The sequence below is a fragment of the Mixophyes fleayi genome, chromosome 4 (assembly GCF_038048845.1).
Source record: "Mixophyes fleayi isolate aMixFle1 chromosome 4, aMixFle1.hap1, whole genome shotgun sequence".
Taxonomy (NCBI): Eukaryota; Metazoa; Chordata; class Amphibia; order Anura; family Limnodynastidae; genus Mixophyes; species Mixophyes fleayi.
Window position 1 is genome coordinate 56,975,715 of NC_134405.1, and position 15,321 is coordinate 56,991,035.

Genomic DNA, 15,321 nt, shown 5'->3' on the forward strand with positions numbered 1-15,321 from the left:
AAAGAAAGCAATTGCGCAAAGTATGTTGGCCTTGTAGATGAAGTACTTAATTCGCTTCGCAATGATCCAAGAGTTATTAAAATCTTGAACTCGGATCACCATGTTTTGTTGACTGTGATTGATCTGAGGTTTAAGACCTACATCGATTCTTTGCTTCCAAATGACCGAGATCTGAACAGATGCAAGGAGCACTTGGTCAGCAAGTTGACCACTGAACTGGGCTTTGGCTTGACGACGTCTCCTCCTTCAGTTTCTCAGGCAGCTGCTGCTCATAACAAATTGCACTTTCCAAAGAGAAGCAGGGATGACACAGGTGGCAGACCACAACAGTTTGACATCTAGTCTGGTTTGAAAGATTTTACCCAAAAAACTGTGACCTCGGCCATAACTCCATCCAATCCTACTATTAACATGCAAAGGATGGTGGAGGATTATTTTCAAGAGTTAATTGATATGTAAATGTCAGACAGTCCCTTTCCATACTGGGAGGAAAAACAAGCCATTTGGAAACCCATGTACAAACTGCTTTGCAATACCTAAGCTGCCCACCCTCCAGTGTGTACACAGGGAGGGTCAGCGCTCATTGCCATATATTAGCTGTAGAATTACCTCACTTATCCAAGAAACAGGTGGAGTGATCAAATGAACCATAACTGGTTTCGTTATCCAAGGACAATTCCATCTTGCACCACTTTTCTTTTCTGCCACTGGTGTGTGCCAATGTGTCCTAGATGTGCTAGGAACGGCCGTGTGTTTGAGTCATTGCTCTGTCGCTTACCATCCAGCCAGATCGCTGCAGTATTTGGCTGAAAGTGTATGAAAAGCATATTGTGACCTGTGAGATGTTAAAAATGGAATGGAAATCATTGGAATTTAATGATTGTGAGTTTAATAATAATGTAGGTACAAAATAATACATAAATTATGTGATTTTACCCCCAAAAATGAAAGTTTGTAAAAAAATTGCTGAACAAAACCAAAACACGCAAGGGCGGTTTTGGCAAAACCAAAGCCAATTCAGATTCAAAACCAAAACACGGGGGTCAGTGAGCATCTCTAGTCTCAAGAAACGTTACCATTTGAATATGGGTATAAGTACGCTCTAACTATGTTAGTTGCCGTCTGTAGACCAACAGAACACACTGCAGGATACACAGGTGCATATGTGCAACATAAAGTCCCATCAGAACGCATGCAAAATTAATTTAATTATTTCAATAATTTTTTTACATAAATCAGGATGTTCTGAATACATAATGTACATATAATGTACATTACGTATGACTCTGATGGATGTGTGGGCGCTGGACCTCTGCACGCCCTTACTGCCTACATCCGCCCTTCCCACCCCTGTACCTCCCTACAAGTCATCGGCAGTCAGAGGTGCCATCTGTGCGCAGGCATGAATTGGATGCAGTTGTGTTCATTGGCATAATTCCTGCTGTGGCGCAATTTCATGCAAGATTCAGCATGCACATTTGCCTTTTATGGGGACAAAATGTTATTATTATTTGCAAGCCAAGACTAGGAACACATAAATACAAATATTTGTGATGCTGTCCAATTAGTGATAAATGTGTCTGCTATACCCCTAATTGTTGCAAGGTATGGGCTAGAGGTATAGGATTATTATTATTAAATGAGATACATATGCATCATAGGAGGAGTGGCTGAAAACAGAAATTGAGCTCTTCATGTCTTGATGTGGGAAGACAGAGAAAATGCTATTAATGTCAAATAATTTATAAATCACATATGCTTTTATGAGGTAGATTAAATGTAAATTACATATAAAATTATATATCAATAGATATGTAAATTTAATTATTGTTTTTTTACATTTTTCCACTGGAGGTGGCGGAGGAAGAGGTGGGGTCAACAGAGGAGGCCCAGAATGAAGACTAGGGGCCAAGCAGCAAGCAAAGGGCCACTGCAGAAGAATGATTTTTTTAAATTATTTTTTGTGAATTTATTATTACGAAAAAGAAAAATGTATAAAGTTGTTTTGAAAAAAAGAAAACTATGTGATTATGTTGTTTTATATATTGTAGCGATATTTTCTAAGTAAATAACCTTAATAATAAGTGTTTGTAGATGCATTTCTCAAAGCTACTTTCTGACCTGAATAATAGCATGTGTGTGTATATATATCTGCAGATGTTGAAGCTGCAAAGGTAAGATATAAAGCTAATGGGTAGAAGAAATGTTTATTGGTAAGTCCTCAGCTTGCAAAAACATTTGTACTATTAGGAATTGACAATTTATTGTTTGATAAAGTTTTGCTTAGTTTGAAGTACTGGTTTTGCCATGCGTTGCTATGGTAACCTGAAGTGAGGGTAGTGACAGATACTGTCGTGTGTGTCCGATAAATAAAGTTATTCGGAATTATTATGAGTTGTGATGTCATGAAGTTCTTCCTTACAAAATAAGCCCCAAAGTGTGACATTCTCTTTATCTATCATGTCTCTAAATCAGGCCTGTCCAACCTGCGGCCCTCCAGGTGTTGTGAAACTACAAGCCCCAGCATGCTTTGCTGGTAGACAATCAGTTGATAGCTGAAAGGGCATGCTGGGACTTGTAGTTTCACAACATCTGGAGGGCCGCAGGTTGGACAGGCCTGCTCTAAATCAATATCCTGAATATTTGCAATTTTGGTCAAGTAGCAAAATAAGTAGCATATTGCATCAATGTGAGCTTAACTTCTATTAACTGAAATGATTTCTCTCCTCGAGTTACAGTCATGTGTCAGTAACGGCCATCGATGGAAACAGAAATTGGAATTATCCACCAACATCTAAAACAAAGTGTTTTTGAAAACTATGAAACTGTGTTATAAGGAGACATGTGATTCCCCTATATACAGTGACAAGATGCAGCATTACAGGTTGAGATATTACAGCTTTGGATAGGCCACTCATGTCACTGACTCTCAACATAAATGGGTTTTGTGACATCATCCGGTTTAGCTATTAAAGCAAATGCTTGGCCCAGAGCAGTCAGATTTTAGCTGCAGGAGAGGAAGTGTGCATTATATATATATATATATATTTATATATACACTGTATTTCTGCAACTGTGACCGCTGTATTTGAGTACACTAAGGTAAGCCTATTTTATATCTGAAATAAACCTGATGTATTTACAAGTGATCTAAGATAACTCCACATAAAACTTAAAAATCAGTTTTGTTTTTATTGTTTGTTAAATATAATTACTAGAAACATTTTTAGACCAGCTTTAGGATGCCATGTTTTTGGCTGCACCCTTCTGACACTTGCTTTAGGCAAACCACGGTACTGAACATTATATTTCCTAGCGTTGCTCACCTGACACTAGCCTTAATCAAATTAGGATGCTGTGTTCTTACTAACACTGCTTGTCTGACACTAGCCTTAGGAAACTAGGGTCCTGTATTCTTATTGAGGTTATTTACTAACACTGCTTCTCTGACACTAGCCTTAGCCAACCAGGGCGCTCCATTCTTACTGACACTGATGGTCATTTACTAACACTCCTCGTCTGACTCCAGCCTTAGGAATCTAGGGTGCTGTATTCTTACTGATGGTCATTCACTAACACTACTCGTCCATTAGTAGCTTTTAGCAAACTAGGGCGCTGAACGTTTATTGATGGTTATTTATTGCACACGGGCATGTTTGCAGTAAAACCTTAATAACCATCAGACATTTCCCTATCATTTTCCAACTTGCAGTAGTCAAGCAAAAGCTAATTTCTGGTTGGTTATTATGTTTTTAGTTAACATATGTGCTTTCAAACAATTTTAGTAACATATTTGCACTGCGCTTCCATGCTTCTTATCAGTTCCAAGTTCACAGTCCTGTTTTCCCAGAAGTAAGAACTAAAAGTATCAAGATGCCCTGACATTTCTGGCCTAACTTTACATTATTACCGTTGATACTGAACAGCCATTTTTGTTCCTATGTATTACGTGCCACAGAATAAAACATATTATATATTACAGATGGATCACGATTGGAGGACCGAAGGAAAGACTATGCCAGCAATCTCTCCTCGTCCTCCAACCAGAGGCAAATGTGGGACCAATAGACGGCGAACATTGATAGCGCCCGGATCTGTGAGTGCTGATATAATGAGTTACTATTGTGTATTCATTTATTTTTTTAATACAATCTTTATTGAGAGGATTACACACAGACACAATGGTTAGGGGGAAACAAAACTTGATGCATTAATTTGAATCTGTACAAAACCCAACATAATACATAACACAAGGTAATGGTTCTAACCAACAGGGTCTGGGAAGGACCTATTGTGTATTTATAACTAAAGTGACATGGAAACAGCTTGATAGATATGTAGGAGCGAGACTTCCCCCATATATTTCTAAGGATGGATGGATAAATAGATAGATAGATATGATATGGATAGAGTGATATGGGATGGATAGATAGATATGGGATGGATAGATAGATAGATAGATAGATAGATAGATAGATAGATAGATATGGGATGGATAGATAGATAGATATGGGATAGATAGATAGATAGATAGATAGATAGATATGGGATAGATAGATATGGGATAGATAGATAGATATGGGATGGATAGATAGATAAATAGATATGGGAAGGATAGATAAATAGATATGGGATGGATAGATACATAGGGATGGGATAGATAGATATGTAATAGATAGATAGATAGATATGAGATAGATAGATAAATGTGGGATAGATAGATATGGGATAGATAGATATATAGATATGTAATAGATGGATAGATAGACATGGGATATATAGATATAAGATTGATAGATAGATAATTAGATATGGGATAGATATTAGATAGATAGATATGAGATATATAAATAGATAGATATGGAATAGATCTGGGATAGATAGATAGATAGATAGATAGATAGATAGATATAAGATAGATAGCTATGGAATAGAAACATATGAGAGAATTGGTGTAGATATTGGATAGATATGGGTTCGATGGATGGATAGACATGGGATAGATAGATATGGGATAGATGGATGGATAGATAGATAGGGGATATATGGATAGATAAATAGGGGATAGATAGATATGGGATAGATAGATAGATAGATAGATAGATAGATAGATAAATGTGGGATAGATAGATATGGACTAGATAGATAGATAGATATGGGGTAGATGGATAGATAGATATGGGATAGATAGATAGATAGGTGATATATGGATAGATAAATAGGGGATAGATAGATATGGGATAGATAGATAGATAGATAGATAGATAAATGTGGGATAGATAGATAGATAGATATGGGCTAGATAGATATGGGATAGATAGATAGATAGGGGATATATGGATAGATAAATAGGGGATAGATAGATAGATAGATAGATAGATAGATAGATAAATGTGGGATAGATAGATAGATAAATGTGGGATAGATAGATATGGGCTAGATAGATATGGGATCAGGGGCGGATTGGGAACTTAAAGTGGCCCTGGAAAAATTTCTGGAAGTGGCCTCATGTGGGCGGGACCATATCAACTGTAGGCAGGGCAAGCACAAAAGGAGGCGGGATTACTACTAAGTCGACTATGCCACCAGAGGCCTGTAAAGTGCTAGACTGCCTTTTACATAGAACCCTTCCCCCAACATTCCCACGGATGGGACAAATATGTCCCTGGGCGGGACAGAACCCTAAATCAGGACTGTCCTGCTGAAATCGGGACAATTGGGTGGTATTATTGGTTCACCCACAAAATGGCTGCCTTCTTTGTGTACGAGTGATGGGTACACTTTGACTAATACATAGTAAGCAGGACAATATGAGCAACTAAATTTAGCAGTAGTAAACCAGTAACAGAAAATGTCATCACAATATATAGTCATGGCCAAAGTTTGAGAATGGCACAAATATTATTTTCACAAAGTCTGCTGTCTCAGTTTTTATGATGGCAATTTGCATATACCCCAGAATGTGGGATCGGGGCACTACCAGTGCAGAGCTTTCTCAGTATTTGCAACAGGCAGGTGTGAGTGCATCTGCACACACAGTGAGGCGAAGACTTTTGGAGGACGTCCTGAAGTCAAGAAGGCCAGCAAAGAACCCACTTCTCTCCAGTAAAAACATCAGGGACAGACTGATATTATGCAAAGGTACAAGGAATGGACTGCTGAGGACTGGGGTAAAGTCACTTTCTCTGATCAATCCCCTTTCAGATTGTTTGGGGCACCTGGAAAAACACTTGTCCAGAGAAGAAAAGGTGAGCACTACCATCAGTCCTGTGTCATGCCAACAGTAAAGCATCCTGAGACCATTAATGTGTGGGGTAGCTTCTCAGCCAAGGGAGTGGGCTCACTCACAATTTTGCCTAAGAACACAGCCATGAATAAAGAATGGTACCAAAACATCCTCCAAGAGCAACTTCTCCCAACCATCCAAGAACATTTTGATAATGAACAATGCCTTTTCCAGCATGATGGACACCTTACCATAAGGCAAAAGTGATAACTAAGGTCCATGGCCAGGAAACTCCCCAGACCTTAATCCCATTGAGAGCTTGTGGTCAATCCTCAAGAGGCGGGTGGACAAACAAAAACCCTCAAATTATGACAAACTCCAAGCATTGATTAGACAAGAATGGACGGCCATCAGTCAGTATGTGGCCCAGAAGTTGTTTGACAGTATGCCAGGGCAAATTGTAGATGTCTTCAAAAAGAAGGGTCAACACTGCAAATATTGACTCTTTGCATAAAGTTAATGTAATGGTCAATAAAAGCCTTTAACACTTATGAAATGCTTGTAGTTTTACTTCAGTATACCATAGCAATATCTGACAAAAAGGTCTAAAACTTTGGGAAAACCAATACTTGGGTTATTTTCAAAACATTTGGCCCTGACTGTACATATGTGTTTATTTAATAACAGGGTGCAAAGGAACTACCAATATAGAAAAATACAGTTGGCAGACTGTCCTGCTCTCTCTTACCTGTTCTTGCTGCTTTCCCTACCTGTGGTTTCTGGTGTCTCTTGCTCAGTTTGCCGCTTGTCTGGATCCTGAAATGCTGGGTGCACTATCTGGAAAAGAAAATGGGTACATGAAATTTAGAAAACTCTAAGGAGCTCTGGGGGTAAATGTATCAGTCTGCGGGTTCTTCAACACCCGCGTGTTCAGCCTCTTCCGCGATTAAATTTCAAGCGGCGCTGCATTGTAAAGGGAAGTTAACCCTTAAGAATGCAGCGCCGCTTGAAATTTATTTGCGGAAAAGGCTGAACACGCGGGTGTTGAAGAACCCGCAGATTGATACATTTACCCCCTGGTGTTTAATCAAAATAACCCACATATAATGATAAGGCCTCCCTCCAACCCCAACATTAAAATACTAGCATTCACATTTAATAAATATAACCATTTCTCACAACTATCCTGGCATTAAATAATTCATATTCAAATTTAATAAATAGACCTCATTGTCCCCAAACTAACCCTCACATTCAATTAATAGCCCCCAAACCACCCTATCTTAAATTAATAGGCCCCACTATTAAATAACATTACCCCACCATCACCCCACAAACAAAATAGCACCTATTAGCCACCACCTACCCCACATTACATTGCCAAACGCCCCCTTGTCATCACACACACACACACACACACACAGCCACACACACACAAAACACTGACATCAGCCCCCCCTTCACACACACACACACACAACATTGACATCAGCCCCCCCTTCTCACACACACACACACAACAAAGCCATCAGCCCCCCCCTTCACACACACACACACACAACATTGCCACCAGCCCCCTCCCCCCCCCCACTGTTGTCCTCACAAACTTAACTTTGCCATCAGCCCCCCCCCCACGCTGCTGCCCACACACACAACTTTGTCATCTTCCCCCGCCCCCACACACACACAGCCAACAGGCCCCCCCCCCAGCTGCTCACCCACACACACATAGCCAACAGGCCCCCCCCAGCTGCTCACCCACACACACATAGCCAACAGGCCCCCCCCAGCTGCTCACCCACACACACATAGCCAACAGGACCCCCCCCAGCTGCTCACCCACACACACACAGCCAACAGGCCCCCCCCAGCTGCTCACCAACACACACATAGCCAACAGGCCCCCCCCAGCTGCTCACCCACACACACATAGCCAACAGGCCCCCCCCCAGCTGCTCACCCACACACACATAGCCAACAGGCCCCCCCCCAGCTGCTCACCCACACACACATAGCCAACAGGCCCCCCCCCAGCTGCTCACCCACACACACATAGCCAACAGGCCCCCCCCAGCTGCTCACCCACACACACATAGCCAACAGGCCCCCCCCAGCTGCTCACCCACACACACATAGCCAACAGGCCCCCCCCCAGCTGCTCACCCACACACACATAGCCAACAGGCCCCCCCCAGCTGCTCACCCACACACACATAGCCAACAGGCCCCCCCCAGCTGCTCACCCACACACACATAGCCAACAGGCCCCCCCCCAGCTGCTCACCCACACACACATAGCCAACAGCCCCCCCCCAGCTGCTCACCCACACACACATAGCCAACAGGCCCCCCCAGCTGCTCACCCACACACACATAGCCAACAGGCCCCCCCAGCTGCTCACCCACACACACATAGCCAACAGGCCCCCCCAGCTGCTCACCCACACACACATAGCCAACAGGCCCCCCCCCCAGCTGCTCACCCACACACACATAGCCAACAGGCCCCCCCAGCTGCACACACACACACACACACACACAGCCAACAGCCCCCCCCCAGCTGCTCACCCACACACACATAGCCAACAGGCCCCCCCCCCAGCTGCTCACCCACACACACATAGCCAACAGGCCCCCCCCCCCAGCTGCTCACCCACACACACATAGCCAACAGGCCCCCCCCAGCTGCTCACCCACACACACATAGCCAACAGGCCCCCCCAGCTGCACACACACACACACACACACACACAGCCAACAGGCCCCCCCCCCCAGCTGCTCACCCACACACACATAGCCAACAGGCCCCCCCCAGCTGCTCACCCACACACACATAGCCAACAGGCCCCCCTAGCTGCTCACCCACACACACATAGCCAACAGGCCCCCCCAGCTGCTCACCCACACACACATAGCCAACAGGCCCCCCCAGCTGCACACACACATAGCCAACAGGCCCCCCCAGCTGCTCACCCACACACACATAGCCAACAGCCCCCCCCCAGCTGCTCACCCACACACACATAGCCAACAGGCCCCCCCAGCTGCTCACCCACACACACATAGCCAACAGGCCACCCCCAGCTGCTCACCCACACACACATAGCCAACAGGCCCCCCCAGCTGCTCACCCACACACACATAGCCAACAGGCCCCCCCAGCTGCTCACCCACACACACATAGCCAACAGGCCCCGCCAGCTGCACACACACACACACACACACATAGCCAACAGGCCCCCCCAGCTGCTCACCCACACACACATAGCCAACAGCCCCCCCCCCAGCTGCTCACCCACACACACATAGCCAACAGGCCCCCCCCAGCTGCTCACCCACACACACATAGCCAACAGGCCCCCCCAGCTGCTCACCCACACACACATAGCCAACAGGCCCCCCCAGCTGCACACACACACACACACACACACACACAGCCAACAGGCCCCCCCCAGCTGCTCACCCACACACACATAGCCAACAGGCCCCCCCAGCTGCTCACCCACACACACATAGCCAACAGGCCCCCACCCAGCTGCTCACCCACACACACATAGCCAACAGGCCCCCCCCAGCTGCTCACCCACACACACATAGCCAACAGGCCCCCCCCCAGCTGCTCACCCACACACACATAGCCAACAGGCCCCCCCAGCTGCTCACCCGCACACACATAGCCAACAGGCCCCCCCAGCTGCTCACCCACGCACACATAGCCAACAGGCCCCCCCAGCTGCACACACACACACACACACACACACACACACACACACACATAGCCAACAGCCCCCCCCCCAGCTGCTCACCCACACACACATAGCCAACAGGCCCCCCCAGCTGCTCACACACACACACACACACACACATAGCCAACAGGCCCCCCCCAGCTGCTCACACACACACACACACACACACACACATAGCCAACAGGCCCCCCCCCAGCTGCTCTCACACACACACAGCCAACAGGCCCCCCCAGCTGCTCACACACACACACACACACACACACACACACACACACAGCCAACAGGCCCCCCCCAGCTGCTCACCCACACACACATAGCCAACAGGCCCCCCCCCCAGCTGCTCACCCACACACACATAGCCAACAGGCCCCCCCCAGCTGCTCACCCACACACACATAGCCAACAGGCCCCCCCAGCTGCTCACCCACACACACACATAGCCAACAGGCCCCCCCAGCTGCGCACACACACACACACACATAGCCAACAGGCCCCCCCCCAGCTGCTCACCCACACACACATAGCCAACAGGCCTTCCCCCCAGCTGCTCACCCACACACACATAGCCAACAGGCCCCCCCCAGCTGCTCACCCACACACACATAGCCAACAGACCCCCCCCAGCTGCTCTCACACACACACAGCCAACAGGCCCCCCCAGCTGCTCACACACACACACACACACACACACACAGCCAACAGGCCCCCCCCCAGCTGCTCACCCACACACACATAGCCAACAGGCCCCCCCCCCAGCTGCTCACCCACACACACATAGCCAACAGGCCCCCCCCAGCTGCTCACCCACACACACATAGCCAACAGGCCCCCCCAGCTGCTCACCCACACACACATAGCCAACAGGCCCCCCCAGCTGCACACACACACACACACACATAGCCAACAGGCCCCCCCAGCTGCTCACCCACACACACATAGCCAACAGGCCCCCCCAGCTGCTCACCCACACACACATAGCCAACAGGCCCCCCCCAGCTGCACACACACACACACACATAGCCAACAGGCCCCCCCAGCTGCTCACCCACACACACATAGCCAACAGGCCCCCCCAGCTGCTCACCCACACACACATAGCCAACAGGCCCCCCCAGCTGCTCACCCACACACACACATAGCCAACAGGCCCCCCCAGCTGCTCACCCACACACACATAGCCAACAGGCCCCCCCAGCTGCTCACCCACACACACACACATAGCCAACAGGCCCCCCCCCAGCTGCTCACCCACACACACATAGCCAACAGGCCCCCCCCAGCTGCTCACCCACACACACATAGCCAACAGGCCCCCCCCAGCTGCTCACCCACACACACACATAGCCAACAGGCCCCCCCCAGCTGCTCACCCACACACACATAGCCAACAGGCCCCCCCAGCTGCTCACCCACACACACATAGCCAACAGGCCCCCCCAGCTGCTCACCCACACACACATAGCCAACAGGCCCCCCCAGCTGCACACACACACACACACACACACACACAGCCAACAGGCCCCCCCCAGCTGCTCACCCACACACACATAGCCAACAGGCCCCCCCAGCTGCTCACACACACACACACACACACATAGCCAACAGGCCCCCCCAACTGCTCACCGACACACACATAGCCAACAGGCCCCCCCAGCTGCTCACCCACATAGCCAACAGGCCCCCCCAGCTGCTCTCACACACACACTCACACAGCCAACAGGCCCCCCCCAGCTGCTCTCACACACACATAGCCAACAGGCCCCCCCAGCTGCTCACCCACACACACACATAGCCAACAGGCCCTCCCAGCTGCTCGCACACACACACATAGCCAACAGGCCCTCCCAGCTGCTCGCACACACACACATAGCCAACAGGCCCTCCCAGCTGCTCGCACACACACACACACACACATAGCCAACAGGCCCCCCCAGCTGCTCACAGACACAGCCAACAGGCCCCCCCAGCTGCGCTCTCTCTCTTTCACACACACACATAGACAACAGGCCCCCACCGCTGCGCGCTCTCTCTCTCTCACACACACACACACACACACACAGACAACAGGCCCCCACCGCTGCGCGCTCTCTCTCTCTCACACACACACACACACACACAGACAACAGGCCCCCATCGCTGCGCGCTCTCTCTCTCACACACACACACACACACACACACACACACACAGACAACAGGCCCCCACCGCTGCGAACACGCACACAAACATACACACAAAAACACATAGCCTCCACATACCTTTCAGTAGCTTCCAGCGGCGCTTCTCTGCTCACATGGGACGGCACCTGTCACATGGTGCACGTCCCATGTGATATTTAATCCTCCTGTGATGGGCCACACATATGGAGGAAGGACCGCAGAACCGCGGCCACTTGCAGGAAGTTGGCTGGTGCCGGCGAAGGGGACCAGCCACCTTCCTTGTTGCGGAAAAAAAATTCAATGGAAAAAAAAAAAAGAACGATCAGGCGGCCTCAGTCGGTCACCGGCCTACCGGTAAATTTACCGGTAAGGCCTATGACCAATCCGCTCCTGTATGGGATAGATAGATAGTTATGGGATAGATAGATAGATATGGGATAGATGGATAGATAGATATGTGATAGATGGATAAATAGATGGTAGATAGATATGCGGATAGATGGATAGTTAGATTTGGGGATAGATGAATAGATAGATAGATATGGGGATAGATAGATAGATAGATAGATATGGGGATAGATAAATATGGGATAGATGGATAGATAGATATGGGATATATAGATATGAGATGAATAGATAATTAGATATGAGATAGAATTGGTGTAGATATTGGATAGATAGATATGGGATAGATGGATAGATTTGGGATAGATAGATATGAGATAGATAGATATGGAATAGACAGATATGAGATAGATAAAGAAATGGAAGTTGCTCAATCAATTTATAGGCTATAGCAGGTGCGTGAAAGGGTGGGGTTATCCTAAAAGGAACACACAAACAAATATCCCCCAGCACACTGCTATAGCCAGCAACAGATCTGCTATTTCTACTGTAGATAAAAATGCAAAAGTCTTAGTTGCACACATTTGCAAATGTATGTTAAAGCCACCCACCTCTCCACGGTGCTTTTGCTAATAGGGTGGTCCTAAATCTAAACAATGAGAGTCCCATATATTTGGGCCATACATATGTATTTTGATATGAGACAGAATTGGTGTAGATATTGGATAGATATGGGATAGAATGATAGATAGATATGGGATAGATGGATAGATAGACATGGGATAGATTGATATGGGATAAATAGATATGAAATAGATTTGGTGTAGATATGGAATAGGTAGATGTGAGCTATATAGATAGATATGCGATAGATGGATAGATAGATATGGGATATATGGATAGATATGGGATATATGGATAGATAGGGGATAGATGGATTGATAGATAGATATGGGATAGATGGAGAGATACATATGGGATATATGGATAGATATAAGATAGATAGATATGGGATAGATGGATAGATAGATATAAGATAGATGGATAGATATAAGATAGATGGATAGATATATATGGGATAGATATAAGATAGATGGATAGATAGATATAAGATAGATGGATAGATAGATATGGGATAGATGGATAGATAGATAGGGGAAATATGGATAGATAGATATGGGATAGAAGGATATATAGACATGGAATAGATGGATAGATAGACATGGGATAGATTGATATGGGATAAATAGATATGGGATAGAATTGGTGTACTTCAAGCTGTGTGCAGTAATTTCAGACCTTTCCATATACTTTAAATTATTACCATTGATACGGAAAAGCCATGTTTGTTCCTATGTAATGTATTACGGGCCACAGAATAAAAATGAGTTTATATTACAGGTTTATCACTGCGAGAGGAATGACGGAGAGAAATTACCAGCAATCTCTCCTCGTCCTCCGACCAGAGGCAAATGTGGGACCAATAAACGCCAAACATTGATAGCGATCGGATCTGTGAGTGCTGATATAATGAGTTACTATTGTGTATTCATTTATTTTTTAGTACAATCTTTCTTTATTGAGAGGATTACACACAGACACAATGGTTAGGGGGAAACAAAACTTGATGCATTAATTTGAATCTGTACAAAACCCAACATAATACATAACACAAGATAATGGTTCTAACCAACAGGATCTGGGAAGGACCTATCGTGTATTTATAACAAAAGTGACTTGGAAACAGCTTGATAAATATGTAGTAGCGAGACTTCCCCAATATATTTGCAAGTATGGATAGATAGATAAATAGATAGATATGGGATAGATAGATATGATATAGATAGATAGATATGGGATAGATAGATATGGGATAGATAGTTTTGGGATAGATAGATATGGGATAGATAAATAGATAGATATGGGATATATAGATATGGCATAGATTGATATGGCATAGATAGATATATGGGATTGATAGATATGGGATAGATAGATAGATATGGGATGGATAGATAGATAGATAGATAGATATGGGATGGATAGATAGATAGATAGATAGATAGATAGATAGATAGATAGATAGATAGATAGATAGATAGGGGATCGATAGATAGATAGATAGATTGATATGGGATGGATAGATAGATAGATATGGGATGGATAGAGAGATAGATATGGGACGGATAGAGAGATAGATATGGGATGGATAGATAGATATGGGATGGATAGATAGATATTGGATGGATAGGTAGATATGGGATAGATAGATAGATAGATAGATAGATAGATAGATAGATAGATATGGGAAAGATAGATAGATAGATAAATGTGGGATAGATAGATATGGGATAGATAGATAGATAATTAGATATGGGATTGATATTAGATAGATATGAGATAGAATTGGTGTAGATATTGGATAGATTGATATGGGATATATAAATAGATAGATATGGGATAGATGGATAGATCTGGGATAGATAGATATGAGATGGATAGATAGATATTGGATGAATAGATAGATAGATATGGGATGGATAGATAGATAGATATGCGATGGATAGATAGATATGGGATGGATAGATAGATATGCAATGGAAAGATAGATAGACATGGGATAGATTTATAGATAGATAGTTAGATATAGGATAGATGGATAGATAGACATGGGATAGATTGATATGGGATAAATAGATATGGGATAGAATTGGTGTAGATATTGGATAGATTGATATGGGATATATAAATAGATATGGGATAGATAGAACACAGGATCCTCAGCACTCACCAAAACCATCATTAATGCTATTGTATTTACTTCAAGCTGTGTGCAGTAATTTCAGA

At 45.3% G+C, this 15,321-nt stretch overlaps 1 protein-coding gene across 2 annotated transcripts in view; it reads left to right on the forward strand.

Annotated features, from left to right (window-relative positions):
- Window positions 1–2,251: 2,251 nt before the first annotated feature.
- LOC142149861 (uncharacterized) overlaps window positions 2,252–15,321 on the forward strand; it is a 23,476-nt gene continuing 10,406 nt past the window's right edge. The window contains exons 1-3 of one of the 2 annotated variants that reach the window (XM_075205164.1): window positions 2,252–2,884; window positions 3,983–4,096; window positions 13,876–13,989. In XM_075205164.1, coding sequence (XP_075061265.1) covers window positions 3,983–4,096; window positions 13,876–13,989 — 228 coding nt within the window. In that variant the 5' untranslated portion in view covers window positions 2,252–2,884. Of the gene's footprint in view, window positions 4,097–13,875; window positions 13,990–15,321 lie in introns of both variants that reach the window. The other variant, XM_075205163.1, reaches the window with a different exon arrangement.